The sequence below is a fragment of the Hoplias malabaricus genome, chromosome 9 (assembly GCF_029633855.1).
Source record: "Hoplias malabaricus isolate fHopMal1 chromosome 9, fHopMal1.hap1, whole genome shotgun sequence".
NCBI classification, from domain to species: Eukaryota; Metazoa; Chordata; class Actinopteri; order Characiformes; family Erythrinidae; genus Hoplias; species Hoplias malabaricus.
This window is the reverse complement of record NC_089808.1, coordinates 13,063,193-13,088,962: the sequence shown is the minus strand read 5'-3', so window position 1 is coordinate 13,088,962 and position 25,770 is coordinate 13,063,193. Positions and strand designations below refer to the sequence as shown.

The 25,770-nt window shown below is 37.4% G+C and overlaps 2 protein-coding genes across 3 annotated transcripts in view; one reads left to right on the top strand and one right to left on the bottom strand.

Annotated features, from left to right (window-relative positions):
* The window catches only part of pde5ab (phosphodiesterase 5A, cGMP-specific, b), a 33,075-nt gene extending 14,466 nt beyond the window's left edge, over positions 1–18,609 (top strand). Inside the window, exons 10-22 of one of the 2 annotated variants that reach the window (XM_066681122.1) lie at positions 43–218; positions 2,508–2,567; positions 3,901–4,047; positions 8,022–8,147; positions 10,321–10,415; positions 10,580–10,667; positions 11,398–11,498; positions 11,861–11,938; positions 12,071–12,134; positions 14,759–14,833; positions 14,955–15,038; positions 17,660–17,790; positions 18,280–18,609. In XM_066681122.1, the coding sequence (XP_066537219.1) occupies positions 43–218; positions 2,508–2,567; positions 3,901–4,047; positions 8,022–8,147; positions 10,321–10,415; positions 10,580–10,667; positions 11,398–11,498; positions 11,861–11,938; positions 12,071–12,134; positions 14,759–14,833; positions 14,955–15,038; positions 17,660–17,782 (1,217 nt within the window). In that variant the 3' untranslated portion in view covers positions 17,783–17,790; positions 18,280–18,609. Of the gene's footprint in view, positions 1–42; positions 219–2,507; positions 2,568–3,900; positions 4,048–8,021; positions 8,148–10,320; positions 10,416–10,579; positions 10,668–11,397; positions 11,499–11,860; positions 11,939–12,070; positions 12,135–14,758; positions 14,834–14,954; positions 15,039–17,659 lie in introns of both variants that reach the window. The other variant, XM_066681121.1, reaches the window with a different exon arrangement.
* A 1,122-nt stretch (positions 18,610–19,731) lies between these two features.
* Positions 19,732–25,569, bottom strand: mad2l1 (MAD2 mitotic arrest deficient-like 1 (yeast)). The gene is made up of 5 exons (XM_066682030.1): positions 25,394–25,569; positions 23,138–23,284; positions 20,776–20,896; positions 20,530–20,633; positions 19,732–20,018 (listed from the first exon to the last, which is right to left on the bottom strand). The coding sequence occupies exons 1-5, from the start codon at positions 25,455–25,457 to the stop codon at positions 19,846–19,848; spliced, it is 609 nt and encodes a 202-aa protein (XP_066538127.1). The 5' UTR covers positions 25,458–25,569; the 3' UTR covers positions 19,732–19,845.
* Between the last annotated feature and the right edge of the window lie 201 nt (positions 25,570–25,770).

The following is a 25,770-nucleotide window of genomic DNA, read 5'->3' as shown; positions in this document are numbered from 1 at the left end:
TCAAGAGACACGTTCATTACTTAATGTTCTTTGCTCATGAAGGTGTCTGCCAGTTGGTGAACAAAATGGATGATGCCACAGGTGAGGTAAAGGCCTTCAATCGGAACGATGAGCAGTTTCTAGAGGCGTTTGCCATCTTTTGTGGGCTAGGCATCCAGAACACTCAGATGTATGAGACTGTGGAAAGGGCCATGGCCAAGCAGGAAGTCACACTTGAGGTCAGTGCACTTATTTAAACATTTAACAAGAACGCTGGAAAAAAGCTGTAAAACAATGAACCACAAGAGATGGACCAACAAGGTTTAAAAAATATTGGAATAAAGCCAGTGTGTTTTTCCTTATGTCTTACACACAGAATCTGTGTGGTACATTTGATTTTAGTTAAAGTAGTCTGTTCACATTTGAAAATGATTAGAACAACTGAAAAAATAAATGAGGAATGCATGATTAAATGCACTTCGTAGCTGTTGTACATAACAGATGATCCATAACAGAAGGTGCCAGGAGAGAACTTGAAAGGAGAAGTGTTTGTCTTTGTATTTTAAACACTGCATTTTTCTATGTTATTTGATTTATACTTTATACTAAGATAAATGGCTGGGAGGAGGGCCTACACTAGTTTTTTTCTGACCATATGTCTGGAGGTTTGGTCTGCATTTGTATAATGTGTTTAGTTTGTTAGCTTTGAATATTTTAGTGTCTGTATTACTTTGAGGTTATTTTTTTATCTAGTTTTGTCATATCCTGTGATCATTTTCTACTCGAGTATTACAACTTTGAGTAATCTTGGACCATACCTATTGGAACTTTTATAATGTAATGTTAGCTTAGTATTTGCTGGCATTTTCAATGTTGAAACTTTCGTATCCATGTGCTCATATAATAAATGAACTAAACACAGTACATTACTATACTCAGTGCAAGCACTTCATTTCATGGAGATGACCACATCCTCCTGCCGTGCTAGCTCGGCTCACTGACACCTAATCAAAGACAGCTCACTTGATGCTAGATCCCTCCCTCTTCCTCTGATCTCTCCGTTCTGGAGCTGTCACAGTCAGGGTTGTGGTTGTGACAGGCACTCTTCTACAGCTGACAGAACGGCAACGCTTCACTTCAAGCTTTCTCTTGCTCCACCACAGTTTCCCATTCACACCCTTCCTCCCTATGGAGGATTTTTTTTGGGACAATATTATACAATTAAATATATAAAGACATAATTAATTAAAAAGAAAATTAATTAAATGTTTTGTTAAATAAATTAAATTTGAATTAAAAGTTGTTGAAGTAAAAATGTGATTTATTAATTTATTTTTCAATATTCAATTAAAAAAAATAATTAATTGTATTATTTAAATCATTTAATTAATTAGCTAACTGTTTATATATTTATTTCATGCCTTGCAGCCTTGCATTATAAAATAATTAAATCAGTCAACATCATCCATCATCCGTCAGTGGGTGTGTCTAACTCAGATCCAGTCCTAATGAAAGCCTGCTGTTGGCTAAAGTTAGGATCTTTTTCTACCTATTGCTAGTGCTAACAACAGGCTGTCGGTCGGGTGCTGGGGTGGAACCTGATGGGGTAGAAGATAACGGAGCAACATGGGTGTTTCTTAATGCCTGTTCAATTAAATTTCCAGCCTTTCTTAGCCTGCTTTTGACATTTTGCCTTCTTAAAATTATCATTAGTAGACGGAAATATGAATCTAATGTTCGTGATCTATCTGTCTTGCCTTTACTGCAAAATCTAGCCACTCAGTGTGACTGGATTGGAGTTAGATCAGCCCACTGACGGATGAATGGATGATCACAGATTTAATTATTTTATAGTGCAAGGCTGCAAGGCTCATGAAATAAATATATAAATAGTTAAATAATTAATTAAATTATTTAAATAATAGAATTTTAAAAATATTTAAAAGGCACATTTACATAATTAAAAAAATCACACATTTCTGTAAGCTTTTATTTTATTTTTACTTTAATTATTTAATGAAACATTTAACTAATTAATTCTCCTTTTAATTAATAGTTTATTTATTTAATTATATAACATTGTCACAAAAAAAAACTCCATTTTGAAACCATTTTAAAATTGGTTTTTAAGAAAGCTGTGTGGAAATATAGTGATGGGATTAGCCTCAAAGGACTGTGAGCACTGGAAATTGGGTTATTTATTTTCTGACATTGATGAGCTAGACAGACCAACATGCTGACAATGTATAAAGTGCTGTAACATGTATAAAATATACACTGCACAAAACATCATGCTTATATATAGCTCCAGGTGAAAATGATTGAAGTGATTATTGATTCAGGAACCTGAATCACCTCTAAATGGACTCTTGGCTGATTATCAAAATTTTCATGAGACTTGGGGTAAAAACCAATTATTTTTAAGTATACACTAAATTCTAAATTAGCTCAACATACAACATTAGAGAAAACACGTTTTTTTCATTTGTGTACCTCTGTGTGTATTTGTTTGTGTACGTGTTCCTCAGGTTCTCTCATATCACGCCTCCGCTGCAGAGGAGGAGACGCGGGCGCTCCAGGTAACTGCGGTAAATTACACTTTTAATTTATCTCTTCCTGCTCCACAATCCACCAAACAAGCCATCATCAGCCCTGATACTTAACAGAACCCCTACTCCGATGATAACCACAACAAGGACGTTAGCTAGTCTCTGGGATGTAGGTATGAGCGTATGTACCCCAGCCACATAATGGCATGTGTTGTACTACATTTCTGATCTAATCACATATGATATTGATGGCTGAATTTGTTTTCAAAATTGTAATTATTCAATACATTTGTGCAAGTTTCCCCACTGCAGCTTCCCAATTATTTAAAATGTCCAGCTATTTTTTGTGTAACCCTCCAGTATGATACTTACTCCTCCCTGTATGATATAAGCCTGAGAGAGAAAACTGTATTTTTCCATTCTTTTGGCCCATAGACTGCATGTTTATTCTGATTTCTGCCTAATAACTGGGCTAAATGGCTAAGGAGAAACTGGGCTCATTGTTTTCTAATAATGAGGATGTCCCATTGAACACAAGTGGCTGAGATCCAGTTCTCTAAGGTACTGCATTAGAAGGCTCTGATTAGTGATAGAAATCAACCAGTTCAGCACACCATGCCACTCTGCCAGCCTCTACTTGAGCCAAATTTTCAGCACTAACTGCATCAGTTTTAGGCTCACTCTCTCTTTCTTCTTTTTTGAAATTGTAGTGAATGTGATTTTGAATAGGAAAGTGCATTGGTTATGCAATGTTTTCCTCCCTGAGACATAAGCCTTCTCAGCTGACATAATCCTAAATATCTATAAAGGCGTATTCCAACAAGCATCAGTTGTCATTTCACTTTCTGGTATTGAAATTGTTAGAAGCCTTTATAACAAAAATTAAGAAACTTAATAGGAATTCAACCTTGCTTAAAAATATAAACAAATTAAACATTTACTACTGTAGGCCAGACCATATCTAAACATTTACTACTGTAGGCCAGACCATATCTGTATAGTTTGATGCTATTCCTCTTGAGCATAAATACAAGCTAGGAGACAAAGCCAGTCTGAGTGCAGCACAAACAGGATGTACTGCCATGGTAGTCTCTTCTCAGTTAGACAGCCCAGCACATCTAAATGTTCATCCTGAGCTCCTCAAACTATGCTGATCACAGCTCATTGATTATTAATGCCTGAAAGACAGAGATCCCTTGTGCTGGAGGTTGAGAGTCTGTTTGTGTAGAATGTGTGTGTGTGTGTGTGTGTGTGTGTGTGTGCAGAAACATTAGAGTTACATTGTTGTAGCATCATTTAATAGTATGTCCTTTTAAATTCTTAAATTCTAAAAAAAAAATCTGATTGTTTTTTTTTCTTTCTTTGACAATAGGCAGCCACCGTTCCCTCCGCCCAGTCTCTCAGACTACTAGATTTCAGCTTCAGTGACTTTGACCTGTCAGACGCTGAGACTACTCAGGCCACTATCCGCATGTTTGTGGACCTCAAGCTTGTGCAGAACTTTCAAATGAAGTACAAGGTACATGTTCACTTTGCTCAGTTGTGGACAGGTTCATACAAATAAAAATAGAAAAAGCTGTTTTTTTTCAGAAAAAGCTGTTGTTGCAACTGTTACAGTGTTTGTTAGGTTACCCAAACCCATTTATTGTAACCTAATGAGAAGGTGAAACAACCAAATGTTTGTCAATAATATTTTAGTAAATGTTATTATGTCAAGAGTGCATGGTGACTTTTAAAGTATACATTTGTTTGTGTGTATGTAAAAGTTGAAGGCTTTATTTGGGACTGAAATTTTTTTAGAAACTCACATTTTCTGTCTACACATGAGCACACTTCACACACACAGCATTGCATTTGGAGAATAAATCTCACACAAGCCCATCAAAATCTGTCAAATAACAACAACAAAAACAAAAACATATAGGGGATAATACAGGATAAAATTGAAAATTAGTCTCAAAGTAATAAGTGGGATTTGAGCTGCGAATACACACTTTGAACCTGACCCAAGGCTAATACATATTTGATTAGTGTTACTCCTCTTTTACATTTTTTTACCCCTTTTTTAATAATAAATAGAAATCGGTTACTAAATGGCTATATTTTCAAAACATTTCCCTAGCAATTATTGTAAACTAAACATAAGATAAAAAATACATTTAATTAATTAATGAATATATATATATATATATATATATATATATATATATATATATATATATATATATATACACACACACACACATATATATATATATGTTACTTTATAAAATCATATAGTAATCCTTATCTTAGAAGTATTCTCAAATTTACAAACAGACAAAGCATTTTGTTTTAAAATATTACTCTTATTCTTTTATATTTTCTCTACCATAAAATCTAAGTCATAAAATTTGTATATAAATCCACACATTTTTTTCAAAAATACTTATGCTTATTTATCAGTATGTATGTTATTCTTTCTACTGGGAGATTTAGCAACATTTGTCTTCTCCAATATGAAATATTTGGTCTGTGGGATTTTTCCAAAATAATGCTATTAATGTTTGCATTTAGAAAAATAAGGTCCATCAGTATTATTTCATATTTAATAAAATAGTGATTTTCTGGGTATATACCTAATAAAAACTTGGGATCCAACGGAATATTTTTAGAAATAATCTGTTCACACATCTCTCTTATCTCTTCACACAGTGAAACAAGGTACATTTAGCCTCTATGCATTTAGTGCAAATATCTGGTATATTTTTATTATATAAAGTTAGTTTCACAGTGGTTATATAAATTCACATTACCCAATTATACTGTGTTAATCTGAGGCGAGTATTTATCGACTGAGTGTGAATTTCATCACAAGCTATTTTCCAGTCTGCTACTGAAATGTCGGTATCCAGATCCTTGTTCCAAGCATTAAGCTTGTTCAATGAGCTGTCTGCAGAACTAGAAAAAAAACATTGCAAAATTCGGATATGACACACTTTCTTAAGTGATCCTCTATCAACAGTTTTTCAACTATTGATTGTGGCGGTCTAAGAAGCGTATTGTAGTCATCATATTTGATTATTGATGTTTGCATCTGTGAACAGTTGGGTGCTTGTGTCCCATCGGGTTAGGACAAATATTACAATCCCTGAAATGAGGTGGGTTGGAAATAAGCGTTTTACATTAAAAATGCCATCCATTTACTAAGCATTAGTGTTGCAAAAGAACTGAGTTGAAGTAATGTCTTCATATGCTTATTAAATCTAAAAACAGAATCATAGACTTTCTCCTTTAATTTGACCTATAATTGGCAGATGAAGACCATGGTTCAGACCATCTGACTACAGTTACAGTGCAAACCACTGCAGTTTGCCGCCTGCTTGGCTCTCTTGAACAAGCTCCTTTTATGGCTCTTGATGCCAGCAGAGACATCCCACAGATGGGGCACAAAGACAGGCTTTTTATTGATTTCTAAAGCAGTGCTTACTCGAGGCTGTGTGAGTGAAAGCAGGCGCGCTCTGACCACCCTGGCGTAGTGTCCAGATCAATCACACGCAGCTCAGTCACCAGTGAGTGACCACCCATTGAGGGCTAAGCTAAAGAGGCAAAGTTGTACACATGTCAACTGACCCAAAAACTACTCTGACGTCTGACATGCTGACATTTCATTTGGGTACTGAAATTTGTAGTAAGCTGCATATCTATTCTGTCTGTTTAGTCTACAGAGAATTATTTGTCTGTGTTGTGTCTATTCGGGGTTTTCCCACAAGCTTTGAGCTTAAAAAGTCACTGTTGTATAATGATATACAGTGCTAGTACTGTGTAGTGAGAGACTGCACTTTTAATTCAATTTCAGAATGTAGAAATATAAGTTTAACAATAAATTACACAAAATCATTCAACACTAAGTAAAGGGTCTATCAGTCTATCGGTTTTTAAATTTTTCCAGTTATTATTTTTGTGTGCTAAACTACCACTTCAACTCTTCCATCCTTATGATCTTCCAATAAGGGTAGCAAAATACAGTCCTGAAAATTAATGCATGATCATTTAAACCCATTCAAGTGGTTGCTAGCCTTAGCCATAGTTACATCTAATCAACTGGCAAAGTCATATAGTTGTTATGTTATGTTGAACTGGACAATCAAATGTGATACATCTTAAAAACTGTATCTGTGCTGCAGATGTGTGAGATCTTAAAAACAGAATGAAAAAAAATAGTCAAATGTCTGAGTAGTCTCTGAAATGACAACAGTGCATTTCAAACTATGATAAGCCAAAAAAAAAACAGTGTCTGAAACTGAAGGTCATTCATATTGAAAACAATATTCTTAAATAAGGTAGCTGATAAAAGAGACACAAGGACCTAAAAATAACCACCAAGCTCAATTTAAACCTCACTGCCCTAGTCTGAAGCATGTTTCTAGTAGAGTGTACTGGGCCATTCTTTTTATGACTTTCTGGCAGCATAGAAAATTATTCACACCTGACATGGACCTCACATTAGACTCCAAAATAATTAGGCCATACATGCAGTTGCAAAAAACTGATATAACTACACTAGTAAAGAGGAGACTTTTACTGAAAACTAATTTGAATAGATTTGTCTTTTTTTGAATAAGCCACATAAAGCCCAGGCTAGTGCCTACAGTCTGCTGGTCACCATGTTTAAGAATCTGAACAAGGGTTAAAGTGATTGAAACCTAGTGAGCTATGAATGTTTGACCCAAATGTGGCTAACATCTGCACTTCTCTTATGGCCCAAATTTGGCTTTACACCACAGTATTGACTCAGGGTGAGTCTTGCTATCTTAACTGAGCCACAGTTCCACCTTATATGGGCAAGATATCAGCTGTGTTGTGGACCAAATCTGGGCTCATTTGGCCCATTCAACACATGCTGTAAACCAATTTAAGCCCAATTCATGACAGTTGGCCCATGTCTGGCCCACACAACAGCAAAGTGGCACAGAATATGCCCAATGGTGTCTGCTATCTGGGAAGTGATCAGAGCATATTCAAGTACATCTTAAGCTCTTGAACTGCTCTAAAACAAAAAAAAATGCTTTGCAGGTACTTAAATATTACTTTGTGTCCTCATGGTAATCTCCAGCCCTGTATAACTAAATATTCAATTGATTATTGTTTGCTTTGGCTTAAATTGCATTTAAAATGAACTGCTGTTTAATTTATATGAAATAAGCAGTGACAAAACTAATTGTGCAGAGTGAAAATAACAGTTCTGTGGTTACATACTGGTGCTATTTTGGTTAGCCTACGCACATTGTCCTTCAGAGATAAGAAGAAAATAACTTGATTATCTTTTTTTTTGAATTACAACTGGATTTATAAAGCCTGTAAATTAAAGTGACCTTTTTTTATCTAGGATGTGTAAATGATGGAAAATTTGCCACTCTTGTTAACTGCAAAATTTTACTATCATATAACAATGTACTATCTTGATCTCTTTTTTTTCAGTTGGTCTTTGACTGATATTGTCCTTATTTGCAGAGCCTGTGTCAATGGATCTTAAGTGTGAAGAAGAACTACAGGAAACACGTGGCATATCATAACTGGCGGCATGCCTTCAATACATCTCAGTGCATGTTTGCTATACTCAGATCTGGCCGGTTACAGGTCAGTCAGCCAATTTATTAATCCCACAAAAGGACTGTTTCCACTTTGCCATGCTATTGAAATTCAGTCTGGCATGTCACTATTCATTTACTATGTCCTACGGTTATTGACACAGAATGTGTTTGGTTTGTCACTAAAGAGTAACCAGGTCACCCCTGAGTTTTATAGGTAGTAGGGCTGGATTAAGCAATTCTGTAGCCCTAGGCTATAAAAACATTTAGAGACCTGAAATCTATTTAAAACATTGTAATTCATACAAAACTGCAACGTGTTATTGAACATTACAAAATAAAGTCACAAATCACCTTTAGACTGGAATAATTACAAGTGATATGCATTTTGTATCTCATTTATTTGCTTTGCACCATCCCCCCATCCACCTGTAGTAGAGCCAGAATTTGACAAATATTATCCTTCCAATATCCTCCAACTTTTGAGTACTTCATTACTCATCTAGACCTTCAGATAGGATTTAAAAGTGCTTTTGAATCCCTTTCCCCTGTTCCATAACAAATCACCTATCCGAGACACCAATGCTGTTGGATAAACATTCTTTTTTCAGTAGAATATAAATGAGTCAAATATGTGTGGTGCTATGTACCTGGTCTTCGTGCCATGTGGTTGGTAGTTGGCCAGTGTCATAGTTATTCTCCTATAGTCTCTTTGTGTGACCATGCTGGATTTGAAATTAAACATTGTAGCATAAGACAACAAGAGAAGCCAAACTCAATTTTCAGCCTAACTGAAATTTATTTTCAATTTCCTTTTTGGTTTATATGCTAGCTAGCTGAGGAAAAAGGTGTTTTGGCAAAATAAAATTTGATTATGGAATTTTGAAAAATTTAAATGTGGAAATGGAAATGGAAAATTTGAGTATGGAAATGACTTGTAATCAGAACAAATGTTAGATTTTCCCTCCAGCCACAGAAAGCATCTTCACTTTTACACTGTTACATTTTTCCTTTCTTATCAAATTTAGTTTTGTTTGTTAATATGTTGTGATGCACATTACTTCACTGTTAGTCATACTCAGTCAGGCTTATAATGCAGCCATTATCAGTTCCCACTTTCAGCTGTGTGTTTCAGTCTTGTTTTCATTAAGAGAAATGTAAGCAAACTTGAAAATGCAATGTTCAGGATACACAATTAACTCGGCCAGTCAAGAACATTTAACTTTGTGGCCCTGAAAACCCACAGTGGTTTAACTAGTATATTTCAGCTCTGTCATGTTGCAGTGTCCTTATGATATTGTTGAAGTATTCTGCAGTAATGCTAAAGAGAACATTTCTGTCAGAAACCTAATTCAAGATTACAAACAGATCCTATTGCCCTTAAAAGTTGGCAGTCACCGGCTGGGGAAAACAACATTAGCTGAGGCTGTAAAACTTAAGATGGAAACACAAACTCTAAACAGCTGTCACAGAAATCACAAACACTACAATGACACAAAACGCACTGAAACAAAGTGCACCTCAGGGGTGAAAAAAGAAAGCTGTAGAATGAACAAACCTGTCTCTAAGTTCACACCCAATTAAGCACACATTTCATTTGCTTAATTTAGAAACCCCTGAACAACTTGGCAATTTAATACTGTTTTAAGGTTTTTTTTTTTTTGTTTTTTTTTGATGGTATTATTAGACTGTGGTGTCACATCACTGTCAAAAGTGGGTTCCACCAGGTGAACAATATAAACTTGCAAGTTTAAATTTCACATGTCACAGACCCAGGAGGCATGAGCCAATAGTATTCACTGCAAGAAATGGCCCTGATTCCACCCACAAACTGTCAAACCCCACTCATTTCAAAACCTGAGTGTGTCTCGTGCAGAAAGTCCCAGAAGGAATAGAGCTTGCCCTTGATGTGACTCCATAACCTTTACCAAAATATTTTAAATGGAATGGTATAGATTTCTGAAGTCCCCATAAAGTATATAGTTGCTGCCCAATAAAAAAATATGCATCTCCAAAATGGCAACTTGATGTGAGAAGGTAAAAACCTTCCTAATTTACAGTGGAATAGTATATGCATGGGAAGTAAAAACTGGTGCATCCTTAGAAATTGCTGTTTACAGAATTGGACATTGTACATCGCAGGAGGATAAAACAAAAACGGCAGGCTAATAGCTCTCGAATGATTGTTAGTGAAAGTAATTCTTCTGCGTTTTAATCAACAGAATAGCATGAGTGATTTGGAGATTTTGGCTCTGATGATTGCAACACTAAGTCACGATTTGGACCACAGAGGCGTCAACAACTCATTCATAAAGAGGTTGGTGTGTATTATTCCTCCTCTGGGTGCTCAATTTAACAAAGAGAAAGACAACCAAAATAAGCAAAAGCATCTGCTGCTGGGAGTTGTTTATATCATTGGGGAAGGATAATACACTAAAGAAAGAAGAATAAAGTAGCTCTAACAGTACATTTTGTAAACAGGAGTGACCATCCTCTGGCCCAGCTTTACTGCCACTCCATTATGGAGCATCACCACTTCAACCAGTGCCTCATGATCCTAAACAGTCCAGTAAGTACAGCTTACAGTCGTCATGGTCAGAAACTGGCACGGTGCATATATACTATATTTGCTATTTGAAGAACCCTCATGTGAAGGGGATCTTGATACATTACAGAAAAAACCTGTAATTATAAACAGCATGAGGGATGAGTTTTCACTGATGTGTGTCTGTTTTATAAGCTTTTCAGTTCCCAAATTCATCCAATCATAAGATCAAATGATCCTGTGAATCGGGAAAAAAAAATTTGATGGAGCCAAACTGAGTAACTGTTGTCATTTAGATCGAGCTTATTTCTACATTGTGGTAGTGGAAATATTCTGAGCTGCTCTGTTTACTCATATAAGGAGATGGGAAATGTAATTTTGTTTGAAATGTTATTTGTATATAACATAAGTAAAATAAATATAATTTATATTATTTGTCTTGTTAGTGTAGTATTCTGCAGAGGACATTGTATCCCCTTACTGATTGATTTGACAGAATTTACCGTTCCATATTTGTTTTAACTGTCATCGTTGAACTCTTTACTATAGCTAGCATGCTATTCACAAACATATCCTTCAGCTGTAGAGTATCCCTGTGATATCAACCAGTCCTGACTCCTACTTTAGCCACTAGTTTGTTAACATACTACCAATCTAGCAACCGTGAAACTCTTACTTGGTTTCTGGTCATGTGTTTGTTTGCTTTTGTTTTGCTTTATTAGATCACTAAAATTTCTCCTTGCTCTTTGCTTAGGGAAATCAAATTCTAAGTGGTCTTTCCCTGGATGAATATAAAACTACACTGAAGATGATTGAGAAGGCTATCTTGGCCACTGACCTGGCTGTCTACATGAAGTATGTATCTATGCCAAGAGAATAAGAGTGAGATGTGTTTTTAGAACTTAAATATAATGTATAGCGACAGTCATAAGACCATATTACAAACTGTAAAAGATTTGTCTCAGTGAAGCCACACCCAAAGACATCATTCACCTACTATTTTATGCATTTTTATACAGCGGCAGGTTGAATTTAAGGAACGGTTTTAGACCAGTTCCTGGAATAACATCACATATTAAATGGTTTTGTGAGGTTATATAAGTTATTCAGCTTGAAGTCAGTGTTCTATGACTAAGATGTTTTTTCACAGTAGCAGGTTTGACTAGACTGTTGGAGAATTAACTTTTTCCACCTTGTATTTTTCCATGTTACTGCAGGAGACGAGCAGAGTTCTTTGAATTAACAAAGAACAGTCAGTTTGTTTGGGACGATAACTGCCACAGAGACTTGCTGAGGTGAATGGGATCGAGACAGACGGTTGTTGCTGTTTCCAGCTCTGAGAATAATTTTTAAATGCTTTCGTCTGAAAATTCAGAAGTGTTTTGAGTTTAATTATCTGGGTCTGTGGTGACATTTCTTCACGGCAGGTCCATGCTGATGACTGCATGTGATATCTCTGCTATTACGAAGCCCTGGCCTGTACAAAAGAGGGTAAGAGTCAAGAAGGCAATGCAATTAAAACCAAGGATATAGCTTATGCCCATCAGAATTTCTTTAAAAGCAGTTTACTGCTGCTACTCTCTTTATCCCATCTCTGAGTAATGGCTGTGTGTGATGCTACAGTCCTTTAACACAAGCTTTGTCGCAAATATATCTACCTCGTTTAATGCCTTTTTCAGTTCCTTTCATAACTTTCCCTCTTGTTGTACCACTCCCCTTGTCATTTGACTCTCAAATCTTGTTCTTCCCCTCTATACTCTTTTCAGCAATTATCAGGCAGGGCTCCTAATTAGAACGCACAGCTGTGGTCCTGCCAGATTTATTTTTAAACACAGACACACTTTCTTTACCTTAAAGGGACAGAACCCTGCACTTGCAATTATTTTTTCTTATTATGAAGTCCACTTACAATGTTTACTTTTTATGAAGAAAGACCTGACATCATTGATTTTAAATGACTACTGTCTATTATCTCTTTTTATCCCTTAAAATCTGGACATCCTTGAGTTTAGAAAGATGTATTGTCCCTTATAAATCTAATGTTGTTTACATATATATTTGGCAGTACCAGTATACTTATAATATATATAAACTGGGACTACATTGACTTTGATTAATATTAAAGTTATATACACATTTCTATATGGTGTTAACTGCAGCTAAATGATTGCATTGTAGATATTGTATGATTAGCCACCTATTTTAAACTAAATATTCTGCCATTTCAGAAAGGAATTCATCATCCAGTATTGAGACATCTGCTAGATGTGAACACCTGTGAATTGACCACTTTTTAAAGCAATTGTCTATCTATAGTGATATGACCCTCATATTTAAACAATATCACACGAGAGGGAGTGATGTTATAATGAATGGCTGAACTCTCTCTTGTGTGATATTGCTCAACGTATGTGTAATAGGACACTCCTGTAAAGCAGAGTGATACATGTACAGATACCATTCCAGTGCAGTTATGCTGTTTATCAGCCCATATGGGATCTAATGGTTAGAGAAGTGGGCTTGTTAAAACACTGGTTCAATCCCCATGATCAGCAGGAATTTGGGGGCAGGGGGCAGTCCACATGAAATGTCCTTGAGCAACTCCCAACTGCTCCCCAGGTGCTGGGTGTAGCTTCCTACCTCTCTAGGTGTGTCTGATTTGTCTGTATGACAATAACAGCATGTTTAGTGTGTATTTATGTCTTTTGTTCAGTCAGACCGTTTTGTCAGAACTAAATGTTGAATTTTGCTGCTGCACCTTTAAACCTGACACATTTAAATATTCTCTTATGATTGGCTTCCCTGTATTATACCAAAACATTTCAGAAGAACAGCTATACTATATTGTCACCAGCTCAAATGGTTTTGTTATTTCACAAAAAATGTGAAAGCATGTAGCCGCTTGATTTCTTTATATACATAGACTTAGGGTGAATAGTATGTTTTGAATTTTCTTATATGGGCCCTTTAAAATTACAATATGCATATACTTCAGGGGTGCAGCATGTTGGTTTTACAAGGTAGTGTCACTGTAACTCAGCTCTAGGGTCCTTGAGTGTGTTCTCCCTGTGTCTAAGCGGGTTTCCTCCAGGTGCTCCTATTTCCTAATTCAGTGCTAAACACATGCGGGTAGGTGGAGTGTCTATTCAAAATGTCTGTAGATGTGTGTGTGTGAGTGAGGGTGTGATGCCCTTTGATGAACTTTGATGTACCCCGTTCAGTGTGTGTTTCTGTGCCCAGGTAGGCTCCAGACCCACCGTGCCCCTGAACAGGATAAAGCATTTGCAGAAAAACAAAACGTACTTCAGAGCTAGCTGTAGGCCTGTATGAAATGAAGCTGACGGGCTGTAGTTAAGAGGACATTTTTGGCACAGACCTCTGGAGATTGAGATGCAAATTTACACTATTGTTACCTTTAAAATGACATGGTACATTACATGCACTAAAGCTAGCAAAGGTTCAACGTTCTAATCTAAACATGGCCCAGATGCCAGTTTAATAAAGCATGATGAAATCATTACATCCTGCTCCGAGCTTAGAGCTGTGTTCAGGTACAATCCACAAGGGAATACAGAATTGTTTGCATGACCTATTTTTGGACAGCAGCTAATATGAACACAGAAGGCTAATGCTGTATTAGAGAAGCTTCCGTGTTGTAGAAGCCATTTTAATTAATATGTGGGGGACAGGGTGAGTCTTAAATGGGGCTTAGGAACATGAATTAGACATTTTAAGAGTTAGAAATTAGTGGGAGATGTGAAATAATACTTATAATCTACAGAAAGCTGAGCATTGACTAGTCAGAGCAATACACCCAACACAACCTCTACTGAGAAACCAGAACAGAAAGAGATGAGTAATGCTGTAGTGGTGTGATGAAAGCCATCCAGCAAAGTGCAGGAAGTGCAGAGCTGTCAGATTTGAGGAGCATTAGCAAGGAGGTAACTAGAAGAATAAGGTCTGGGCAGCAGTGAAATAATAACACTTTGATAGATGGCTGGACTCTGTGCTGCGAGAGGAAGAGAAGTGAAGCCAGATTAGTGGGAAGGTGAGAATTTCCCATAAGTCCTAAGCCATTTTCTACCTCTTTTAAACATGTCTGCTTTTCTTCTCAGATAGCTGAGCTTGTGGCCACAGAATTCTTTGAACAAGGGGATAAAGAAAGAAGAGAGCTGAACATTGAACCTATTGTAAGTTTACCTCCTGTGTATGAAATGTTATAATGTTAGAACTGTGCCACAGAATCATAAAGAACTACAGACATCCTTACGTTTCTCTGTCTCTGCCACCTCCCTTCTCCCTCTCTCTCAGGATCTGATGAACAGAGAGAAGCGTGACAAGATTCCCAGCATGCAGGTGTCTTTCATCGATGCCATTTGCACACAGTTATATGAGGTAAAACGAACTAGTGCTTGTCTAGAAATCTTTAAAAGCATTTAAGAGTGAGGGCTAGTAATGAAAATGCTGGTGGAAATTCGTATAAAAGTATGTGCATTTTTACAGGCTTTAAACCTGAATGCCTCAAAGAAGCAGAGATAAGGCACTCTATATGAACACACTGAAACGGACCTGTTTAATGAATGGAGTCAGGGATGTTGACGTTCTGCCCTAATTTGTTGATGTGGGAGTGGATATTAATGAGACACATGTAAAGAACTGGTCTCACTGGGTCCTTTAGTTTAGCCTAGTGGTCACCAGCCTGCCTAATGTCTCTCACACTAACAATCTGACGCAGCAGACCAAAGGGTTTCAAGGGTAGTCCTGGACCTAAAACCAAGTCAAGATAACATCATTTAAAAGGTACTTGTTGAAACAAGATTTAGCACTCCTCCTGAGACGAGAAAACCTTGTGTAGTTGTCACAGGACTGTGTATGATTTTTTTTTAACTAGCATTTTTACATCTTGCATAATTCAAAATATTTCATCAATTTACTTGTAAAATGAGGTTCTTATTAAATGAAGGGAATAAGCCAATGTAGACCTGAAGTAATAGATTATATTAAAGTATATCCCAATACAAACATCACGACCAGAGGCCTCGTTTATAACGGGTCTGAAATGTGCGTGCGCAACATCTCACCCAGAAACTGATTTTTAAAGAAATGCTAGGCTTAAAAACGAGCGCACATTTAGGCAAGGTTTGACCCATGATTACGCACAAAAAAGCAGATATGGTGACATCGTGTGGTAAAATAGAGAATTGCAATTAAATGCAATTAAAAATTAAATGTGCAACCCTTCCTCAGATAACGCATAGATTAAGATAAAGAAAGGAAGAGTAACACAGATTTGTTTAAATTATCTGTCATATGTTAAGTGTTTAAGTGCTTGCTTTACACTTTATTCAAATTTAGTTTTAATTACTACACTCTTTTATCTCTCTGTAATATTTTTATTTGCGTTCAGATGTGCGTACACACGGTTTTATATATCTGATTTTATACCACTTTAGAAAAAGACTACACTTATATATCATTTAAAATTTCACAGAGTTTTATAAATGAGGCCCCAGGTCTCATAGCTTGGTATCAGGGCATTTTTAACGGATTATAATATTAGTTTTACTGAGGAAGGGCCTAATCATTTCCTTTATGTCAACAATCCCACGGGAGACATACGCAGAAAGTGAAATTTGTGGCAGGACAAGGCTAACATACCAGCAGTGTGGAGATATTTTAAATTGAAGAATTAAACTAGTCCAACAGCAGTTATAAAAGGTATTGTGATCATAAAGCTAATTTTGAGCGTTCTAATTTAACTACAGTGTTTGCTAATTTTATTGCTGCAGGAGGGTTATTCTATTGCATTATACATCGATTTAATAACTGTAATGTGCCACAGTATTATCTAGGAAAATACAAGTATCAGATCAAAAGTATGGGAAGATATTACTACTGTTTATTGCTGTATATCAAAACTGACACCCGACTACTACTTTAGACCAATTCAGATTTACAGAAATATGTTTAAAGGCTAAGCACCACTTAACGGACCTCCATGAATATTTCACATTATTTTAGTTACCGACATATATAAGTATGAATTAAAATGAAAATAGCAGCTTAATTTGCTTTAAAACTGAAAAACTGAAAAACCCGAGCTCGCTACGAAAATTCTTGAACGCATCCGTGACGTCACTGATGGACAACAGCTGAACAACGCTGCGGTAAAACACCGTTATGACAGTATCTAGCTAAATAACAAACATTATTCATGACAATAGCCTAGCAATGAGCTAAACTCAAATGTAGAGGGACCGTTATTCTTGTAAATGTGATCGAAGTCGAACTCGAATTCATCCGACACTATAAACCTCCGTAATGCAGCTACGTAGCCGAGTATAATCTGAGCCACCGAGTTTAGCAAGTCAAGCTAACGTTAACTAACACAAACTAAAACAGGCGAAGTGTCCTTACCCTGTTTACCTCCATGTATACAGAGGCTCTTGAACACCTTTCGTTGGTTTCCTTACATGCCCATATTGTTAGAAAACGGAGTGAGTGGGTGGTTCTTTCCAAAGTGCCTGTTTAAAGTTGACAAATCTAGTCCATTTTCTGGATATTTTGGGATCTTTGGGCCATTTGTGCACAGATGACCCACTGTACATTGAAATATTGCAGCCAAAATAACACACCTTTTCGTAATGCACATTTTGCATTAAATTAAGTGCAACTTCTAGAGTTGCTGTCCACCATCTACGTCACAGGCAAGACGATTATAGTTTCCGAACACCGTTGGGGGGGTGGACCAACGGCCTTTTAAACCTTATTCCTTGAATTAGTAAGAAATATGTTTTCTGACCATCAATAAACACAAGTTAGTAACTCAAATTCCACTGTATTTATTTTCTTTTTGACACTTTCATATAGCTGGTGCTTAGCCTTTAAAAATTCTTTGAGCTGTACATAAACCTTTGAAGCAGCCAGTGGTGGAATTACATCCATCTTTTTCTTTCTTACCGTTAAATGATATCTACAAGCGATGTTCAAAATATTGCCTCCTTCTTCTGTTGCAGACACTGACAAGTATATCAGACTCCTGCTCCCCTCTGCTGGAGGGCTGTAGGAAGAACAGACAGAATTGGAAACTCCTCTCTGAGCAGGGTGAGGAGGCAGGCTTACTGAATGGAGGACTTTAAACTCACAGGTGGTCAACAAGGCTCTTCCCAGCCAAAGCAAATCTACCCCTTCAAGGCCCTTCCTTCACAAATAATGCTTAAGGTTGAAGCAGTTGATCGTCTTCATTCACAATTTTTGCAGAGTCTCACATTGATCCTTGGACCTAACATGGTTTTATCTTTGGGACACTTTGAAGTCATATTGGTTTCATCTAGTTTTGTGGATAGGGCAATACAGCACAATACAAAAATAAGTTTGAGCTGTGGTTATAATTCATCTGAGCTAAAACACTGAACCTCTCCTCCCCTGTAAAGGTGAGGGCTGATGTAATCAGTCTTGTGAGTTCAGTAACCTACCTGTCTAGTCACTAAAGGTAATCCAGAAGGATCTAGAGGGAAGAACTGAGACTCATTCAGGAATTGAACTGAGTACAATAGCAACTGCTTCCCTTCTGCACCATTGATTGCTGTAGGATGTGTTAAAGCAGAGCAACGACGACTTTCTTTGACCTTTCCAGGCGATTTAAAACACTGCTTACACTAAGGAACCTGATGAAAGAGAGAAAGTAGAGCACACAGGTGTTAGGGTTTTGAACCCTGCAAAGCCTCAAGGTGAGGGCACAGACTTATTTCTTATTTAGTCCCATCTGTGGGTTTTGTAGCTCACTCACTAAACTGAAGAGAACATTTCTCACAATCATGCACCATAGAGCTAAAATACACAACTGCAAATGTGTATATTCACTCCAGAAGAGTTTTAAATGTCTCACATTGTGTTAGTCTTTTCACATTTTTTTTTTTATATTTATTAACTTTATACCGTCTGTGTAATGTGATGGGAATTTGATTTCATATGTCTATGTGACAAACTCTTGCATTAATAGAAGGAAAATATATATTTAATTATTCACAAATGTGTCTCCTATTTCTTTTAATAATTATAATAATTCATTATCTGTAAGCGCTTATCCAGTTCAGGATGACGGTGGGTCCAGAGCCTACCTGGAATCATTGGGCGGAAGGCAGGAATACACCCTGTAGGGGGTGCCAGTCCTTCACAGGGCAACACACACAGCCACTCCTACGGACAATTTTGTGTCGCCAATCAACCTACAAACATGTTTTTGGACCGTGGGAGGAAACCCACACGGACACAGGGAGAACACACCAAACTCCTCACAGACAGTCACCTGGAGTGGGACTCAAACCCACAACCTCCAGGTCCCTGGAGCTGTGACACTACCTTAAGATATGCATCTCCTCATTCTTTACAGAACATAAATTTAAATTTCAGGGGACTTGCACGTGATCTCTGAAGATAAACGGATTTGTGTTAAATGTATTGCACAGTACTTGGGTATACATATATAGTAGATAGTTATATAAGGACCTACATTATCTACCACACAAGGTTTAGGACCCCCTTTAGAAAGGAGATGCAAAAGAATGAAACTGCATGCATGCACATATTGATGCAAGTTCTATCACATTACAGATACAGGTCACTCACATCTATATATATCTATCTATATACCATCAAGCTAGTCAAATCTGATCTCAACAAAATAATAATAATAATAATAATAATTCAGAATTGATTGACGAGGCAGTTTTGGCTGCTTCAAAGACAAATACACTGTCTGTCAGTGGAAGCACAACAAACCAAACATGCTGCAAACACCATGAGAGCTGCAAGAAAGATTTCTCTCAGACAAAACAGTTAATTTTAGGGCCTTTGTGCAAATACTTATTTTAACCTGTTCCAAATACTCTAGTCAATGTAAAAACATACTTTAAATCAAAGATTTATATTAATGGAGAATATTTTGTTTCAAATATTTACCAAATTATCCTGGTATCTTCTGGAAGTATTTACATTTTACCAAAACGTCACTGACATCTATTGACCATTTATAATAATGCATTTAGTGAGAAAATCAATGCAATGGCCAAGGGCTTTTTAAATGTCTAAGTAGTATATTTATTTTCAATTTTCACAAAATTGACATAAAAAACCATAGCAAACCAGAGATTTGCTTAGGTACAAGCAACTCACAAATATGTACAGAAACAGACAGAGACAGTTACACGGCGTTTGTTCTTTTGTAGGCCACCATGCTGTTGACCTTATGGATCGATGTGGTGAAAGACCGAAGCCGAACTTCCTCTGATTGGTCAATAAGTTGAGGTCCAGACTCCTCCCACTGTGCAGGAATCTCCAGATCTTTGTCTGTGTAGATCAGGAGGTCAAAGGCACCTGTGCAAATTCAAGGCAGTGACAAAACATACAATATATTAAAACACCACAAAAATGTATTTGCATTTTTAACTAGATTTTTATTGCACTTAATGTATCAATAAATAATCACAGGGTAGTTCCAAAAACAGTTACATGATGGTTTGGAGAGGAATTATTATTAATTATTGAAACTATTAACACAAACACCAATGTGGTGGTCAAGGCTAAATCTGGAATTAGTTACTGATTTCACATCAGCTTTTGACATAATATTAATGAGGTGTAAAAGTAGTGTTTTATCATACTTTATTTTATTTAAGGATCAGCTCGACAACAGGAACCACCCGTCATTACACTGCCATGATCTGTACTTGGCTTGACTCATTAGCATACAAGACTGGGTGGCCATTACCAGCAAATATCATCCCATCCAGACCACGCTCCCTTACACTTGTCTAACCACAGGAAGCATTTAACATCAACTCTATTAGTGAACAGATCTTTTCAATGAATGTAACAGTATACTTACAGGCTGTTTCCAGTAAGGGCAGAAAGGTGACTGTGGCTGTGATCTGTCTGATAACAGAACGAATTTCCTCCTGGATGGCTTTCATAGACTTCTCCCTGGGAGCACTACAACACAAAACAACAAACTATGCTATACCATGTCACTGGAATCCAGTCAAGAAAGAAATATGCCTCTTGAATTCACTTAGCAAAGAGATCATTTGCCAAACCAGTTGAATGAATGCCTTCATTTTAAGAATGGGCATACCTGCTCTCCTTGGCTGTCTTATCACACTCAATGTCAAACTGCCACCGCTCCAGGACCTCATTTGTCTCAAGGCATGTGATCACTACGACCAGCTTCTGTACTGTGCAGTTAAACAGCCACTCTGGAGAAAATTGAACAATTCACATGAATTCATGCATTTTCTGTAAGAGCATCATCCTGTTCACTGTGTTCTAGGGAATTAACAGGCACTGAACTAGTCATGGTACAGATGTCAGGGTTCAGTGCACCAAGTCACACAATCTGTATCTCAATGTGACCAGTTGGCTATTATAGCAAATAAGGTCATTTCACACACACATCACTAAGAATCCTTATGCTGTAAGCCGTTTGAGTTGGGCACAAATCAGGAACACATCCTGGACAGAGCACCAATCCATCACTGAACCATTCACCTACCAACATGTGTTTTTGGACTGTGGGAGGAAACCTATGTAGACTGAGAACACAACAAACTCCTCAGAAAGTGAGAATTGAATCCACAAGCCCAGAAACCTTGAGCTGTGTGACAGCAACACTATTTGCTGTGCTACCATGAAGCCCATACAATGAACAGGTAGGAAGGGGGGGGGGCGTCGTTCATAGTTAAGAGAACTACAGAAAATCTAAAACTGTTCAATATGTTTACATATTGAGGACATTAAAAATAATAATAAAAACTTCACATGAAACCAAGACTGAAAAATAATCACTTGATTAACTGTGGCCCCAATAATGACAACATATAGCTCTGTCAGATATTTCGTATGACAGACTAGAGCTGGACACTATTGCCAAAAATGTTATCACAATATTATATTTATTACAGTAACACTTTCAGTTTTAAAGTATACCCTTCTTAAAAAAAAGCTGAAAATACCCCAAATATTCATTATAATAAAAGATTAGTTTATCATCATAACAATAGACATGTGCATAATATGAAAATTACACAAATTCAAAATATTTCACTGGTGCAATCTAAATAATTTTGACAAATGTCTTACCAAAAATAGTAACCTGTTATCTGTGTCGTGTCAAAAACATACTTATGGTATTACCATCTCATTTAAAGTAGTAAGCAAGAGGGAGAACCTGGCACTGTGAACAGGTAAAAACCTTTTGTGCTTAGAAACATCCACCTCACGCAAGATACTGATACTTGACAAAAGATTCTGAGCTCAATTACTAACCATAATACCTGATTACGCAGCACACCATCAGGTGTGTATATGCTTAAAGTAAATAAATATTCAGAACAAATGTGCTTCACACCCAGAGAGAATAGGAGACTATAACATTTAATTCATATACACATGGCATGAGTTTGTGTCTGATGCAGAGGCGATTTCTCTAAGACCGCAAGGGAAGCTCAGCTTCCCCTAAAATGTCAAAAAATAAGTGATCAAATATATACTGTTGAGTGTACATGTCATTGAATAAATATGCACTACAATGCACCGAGCTTTTGTTCAGAATCAGCTTCTTATCATTGGTAAAGACGCGGCTTTCCTCTCAATCATTCCCGCAGCTTCACATTGATTTAAACAGTGAGGACACTGAGTGTCCACAGAGTTCAAAAGCGAAGCAGCGAAGTGCAGCAAAACGAGACGAGTCATTGGATAAATGCTGGGCTTTGTCCCGCCCATCGGACGCTCAGTGTCTTTGGGGCAGTGGGCTGGCCCGGACGCTCAGCTTCTGCATGAGGATTGGATGATCTGTCTGAGGCTGAATCCCTTTTTGATTGACAGAGAAATGAGCAAATCAGCGATCCTTTGGTGTAAAGATCCATAGGAGCATTAAATTTTCATTCTGTTCTGAGTTTAACTGGAGACTTTCTGAATCCTCTTAGCGGCATTTTCTTTGTTAAAAACGACTAGCAACAAATCGAGCTTCTATTTCTGGTGGAGTTTTTTGTAGCTGCTTGTGTTTGGAGACTGACTTCTATCGCAGTTTCTGTCCAGCGGGTGCTGCTGAGCCCCTCCACCGTCACAAAGCACACACAGGCGGACACACTTCACATGGGCCAAGGCCATTTAAGCAGCCTAGCTCTGCTGGCCATTGAGAGGACACTAGTCAAGTCCCTGGAAAAGATGCCTTGTTGGTACGACAGGGTCACAGATCATTTCCCCCTCAGGAACGGAGGGTAGAATTTATGTATAAATAAACCAACACATTTTATGATGTAGGCCGAAATTGAGCTTCCCCTCCTTGAAAGACCAGCATCCGCCACTGGTCTGATGGTAACAGAATAGAGACATTTATTGATCTCTTTTGCCCAAAATATATCATCGTTATGAAGCAAAAAGTTTAATCACAAAACAAACTGAGATCATTTAATTGCCCAGCACCAACAAATACATACCTTTCAGTTGTGTCACGACATTGGTGAGATAGTTCTTCAGTTTGGGGTCTGTGGTGAGCTGAAGACTCATGTCATACTGAGTGACTCGGGTAAAAGTCTCCGCAGGGTAAATTCCACGCTGGTACAAGATACTGTTGATCCCAAAAGCTGCAAAATGACAAATAAAAGTGAACACATGCATGGGCGTTGTAATAATTTTATATGAGTGTTTTTTTTATGTATATTTTGCAGTGTTTTACAGATGAGTCTGAAACTTAGAGATGGCAAATTTAAAATGGGAACATATACTGCTTGGCTGTGGTGCTGGGCACAGTAAGCAGGTCCCCTTATTGAGTACTGGTTCCTCTCAAGGTTATTTCTTTCCTCATGGTATGAGGGAGGTTTTTCTTGCAACTGTTGCCTAATCAGCACTCATTTGGGACTAGGACCTGGAATTCTGTAAAGCTGTAAAGTTGTAAATTGCCCTCTAGGAATAAATTTTTAACTGAATATTGAACTGAAGATTTTGCGATTTCTGATGCACATTACTGTCTCTCTAACTTGAAAAACCATGTGGCCAGAGTCAAGCCCAAATCATATGCTTTGCTCAGCATTGTTAATCTTAAAGAAGACTTGGCTGAGTCTCCTCTTGGTGGTAAGTGAGAGTTGCCGGTTGCTTTTGGAGGAGTTCTGAACCCAAGTCTGATGAAACTATTCAGCATATCTTGAGAATTCTCACTTCATGTAGAGCAGGGGCAGAAAACATTGTTAAATGTGCAAGATTTTTAGGAAACTCATTGTACAGGGATAAACGCACTTAAAGGTGCTCAGGAAATTTCAGAACTGCGGTTGCTGAACAGTCTGCTGCTGCAGCAGTTACATGCAGCCTGTAAACAATATGCAAGACCATACATGAACACTGCTTTGCTCTACAGGCCTAGGGAGCTGTGGTCACGAGTCCACTTTCAGCTTTTGTCTGGGGGAAAACATATGTGAAGTTGTCTGTGACAAAGGGACTATCCTGACTAATAAGTGAATGGTGCAAAAGCCGACATCTGTCATGATATAGCTGGTGCATATCTGCCCAGAATTGCTCCAATAACATGGAGATGTATATTGTGATTTTAGAGCAACGCATGGTGTCATGAATTCCCATTGTATCCTGGGAATACCATGGTTATTGCAGCAAGATTACTCAAATCAGCCTCAGTTTCATGATCATAAAAGGTCTGTAAATGTCTGATTTAATTTAAAGTTTAATTAATTTATATTATTATTCCTATGAACAAATCCAACCAGTGAAAGTTGTTTACCTCGTAAACATGTTTGATTTATGTTTGTTATATGCAAAGACAAATAAGAAAAATGTGCAGTAAACACCATGAATGATTATTTTCAATTTGAAGGTTTTCCTCAGTCTTAAAACAGCAGATACAGACACCTAGGGTTTCGGAGGTCAAAAATTTAAATATCCAATCCCCTCACCCTGCAAGGCAGAGCTACCAATGTGAGGGTAGGTGGCGATAGAGGCAGGGGATAACAGTGATTAGCTTTAAACATCTATACATCAGAGCAAAATAGAATAATCTTATAAACAGACATTATCTAATCTTAAAAACTATGAAGCTATAACTTATCAAATAGACTATTATCTTAATGCTTGTTTCGCCCCTCCTCCGTCGGTAGTTTTGAGTCATGCGTTGTGTAGATGGGTTTTCTGAGTAAAAGCATGCCTTTTATCTAAACTGAACCGTTGTTACTTAGCTAGTGATACCTTATTGTCACTGTATCTGGATTACAACTGGCTCCTTACACCCTTTATAGTGCACTACACGAGTCCTAATACTGCTGACCCCAGCAACCAAACACAAGATTTCAACGTTATCTAACAAAGAGATTTAGGAATCAGCCTTGCGTAAACACCTGCATAACGAACAAACTGCGACGTACATCGTTTACGAAGACGTTTTAAAACTCATGTTGCCCGCTATGCATCGAGTAAAAATGAGATTTGAGTCGCGTTCTGAAACTAGCCACTGGTTGGCATAGCAAACGTGTGCTCAAACAACAGTTACGTTAATGTAGCACAACACACATAAAACACATGCTTCTAGTAACATTTAAACGTTTAAAGTTTGAAAAACGAGATAAATACACTACGACTATGAATGGTGAGGGAACACATGCAGCGAACTATAAACACATGAAGAGACTCGGTCTTAGACACGCCGCTGAAGATATATAAATTAACATATAAAAATAAAAGCACAAACTCACAAAAGAACTCCGCGACCAGTTCAGCGCTGCCCTTCAGTGTGATTCCATGTAGCGTTTTCGCCATATCTGCTTTGTTTTCTTGTTGCCTGTCCTCTGGCTGCTGTTCGTTGCTCGTTGCTCTAACCGCCGCTCCGTTTGAATTTAGACCGTGTTTGAACTGACGCGCATGCGCATCTCCAAAACAACATGCGTCGTTACGTCACTGCGCACAAGAAATATTCTTCTCGTTCTTCTTCTTCTCGCCACTTTGTTTAATATCCGCAAATATTATACGTTCACAGGTTTTTCACAAAACACACCACTCTGTTATATCCATGAGAAAACTACACAATTACACTTCACGAAACCCACAACTGTTTATCCGAGCAAAGCATACA

Excerpts from the sequence above, each read along its gene's own strand:
- mad2l1 (XM_066682030.1), bottom strand. The coding sequence starts at position 25,457 with ATGGCGAAAACGCTACATGGAATCACACTGAAGGGCAGCGCTGAACTG. Across the intron at positions 20,897-23,137 it reads TGTCGTGACACAACTGAAAG|AGTGGCTGTTTAACTGCACA; the intron begins GTATGTATTTGT and ends AATTTTCTCCAG. Across the intron at positions 20,634-20,775 it reads AAGACAGCCAAGGAGAGCAG|TGCTCCCAGGGAGAAGTCTA; the intron begins GTATGCCCATTC and ends TTTGTGTTGTAG.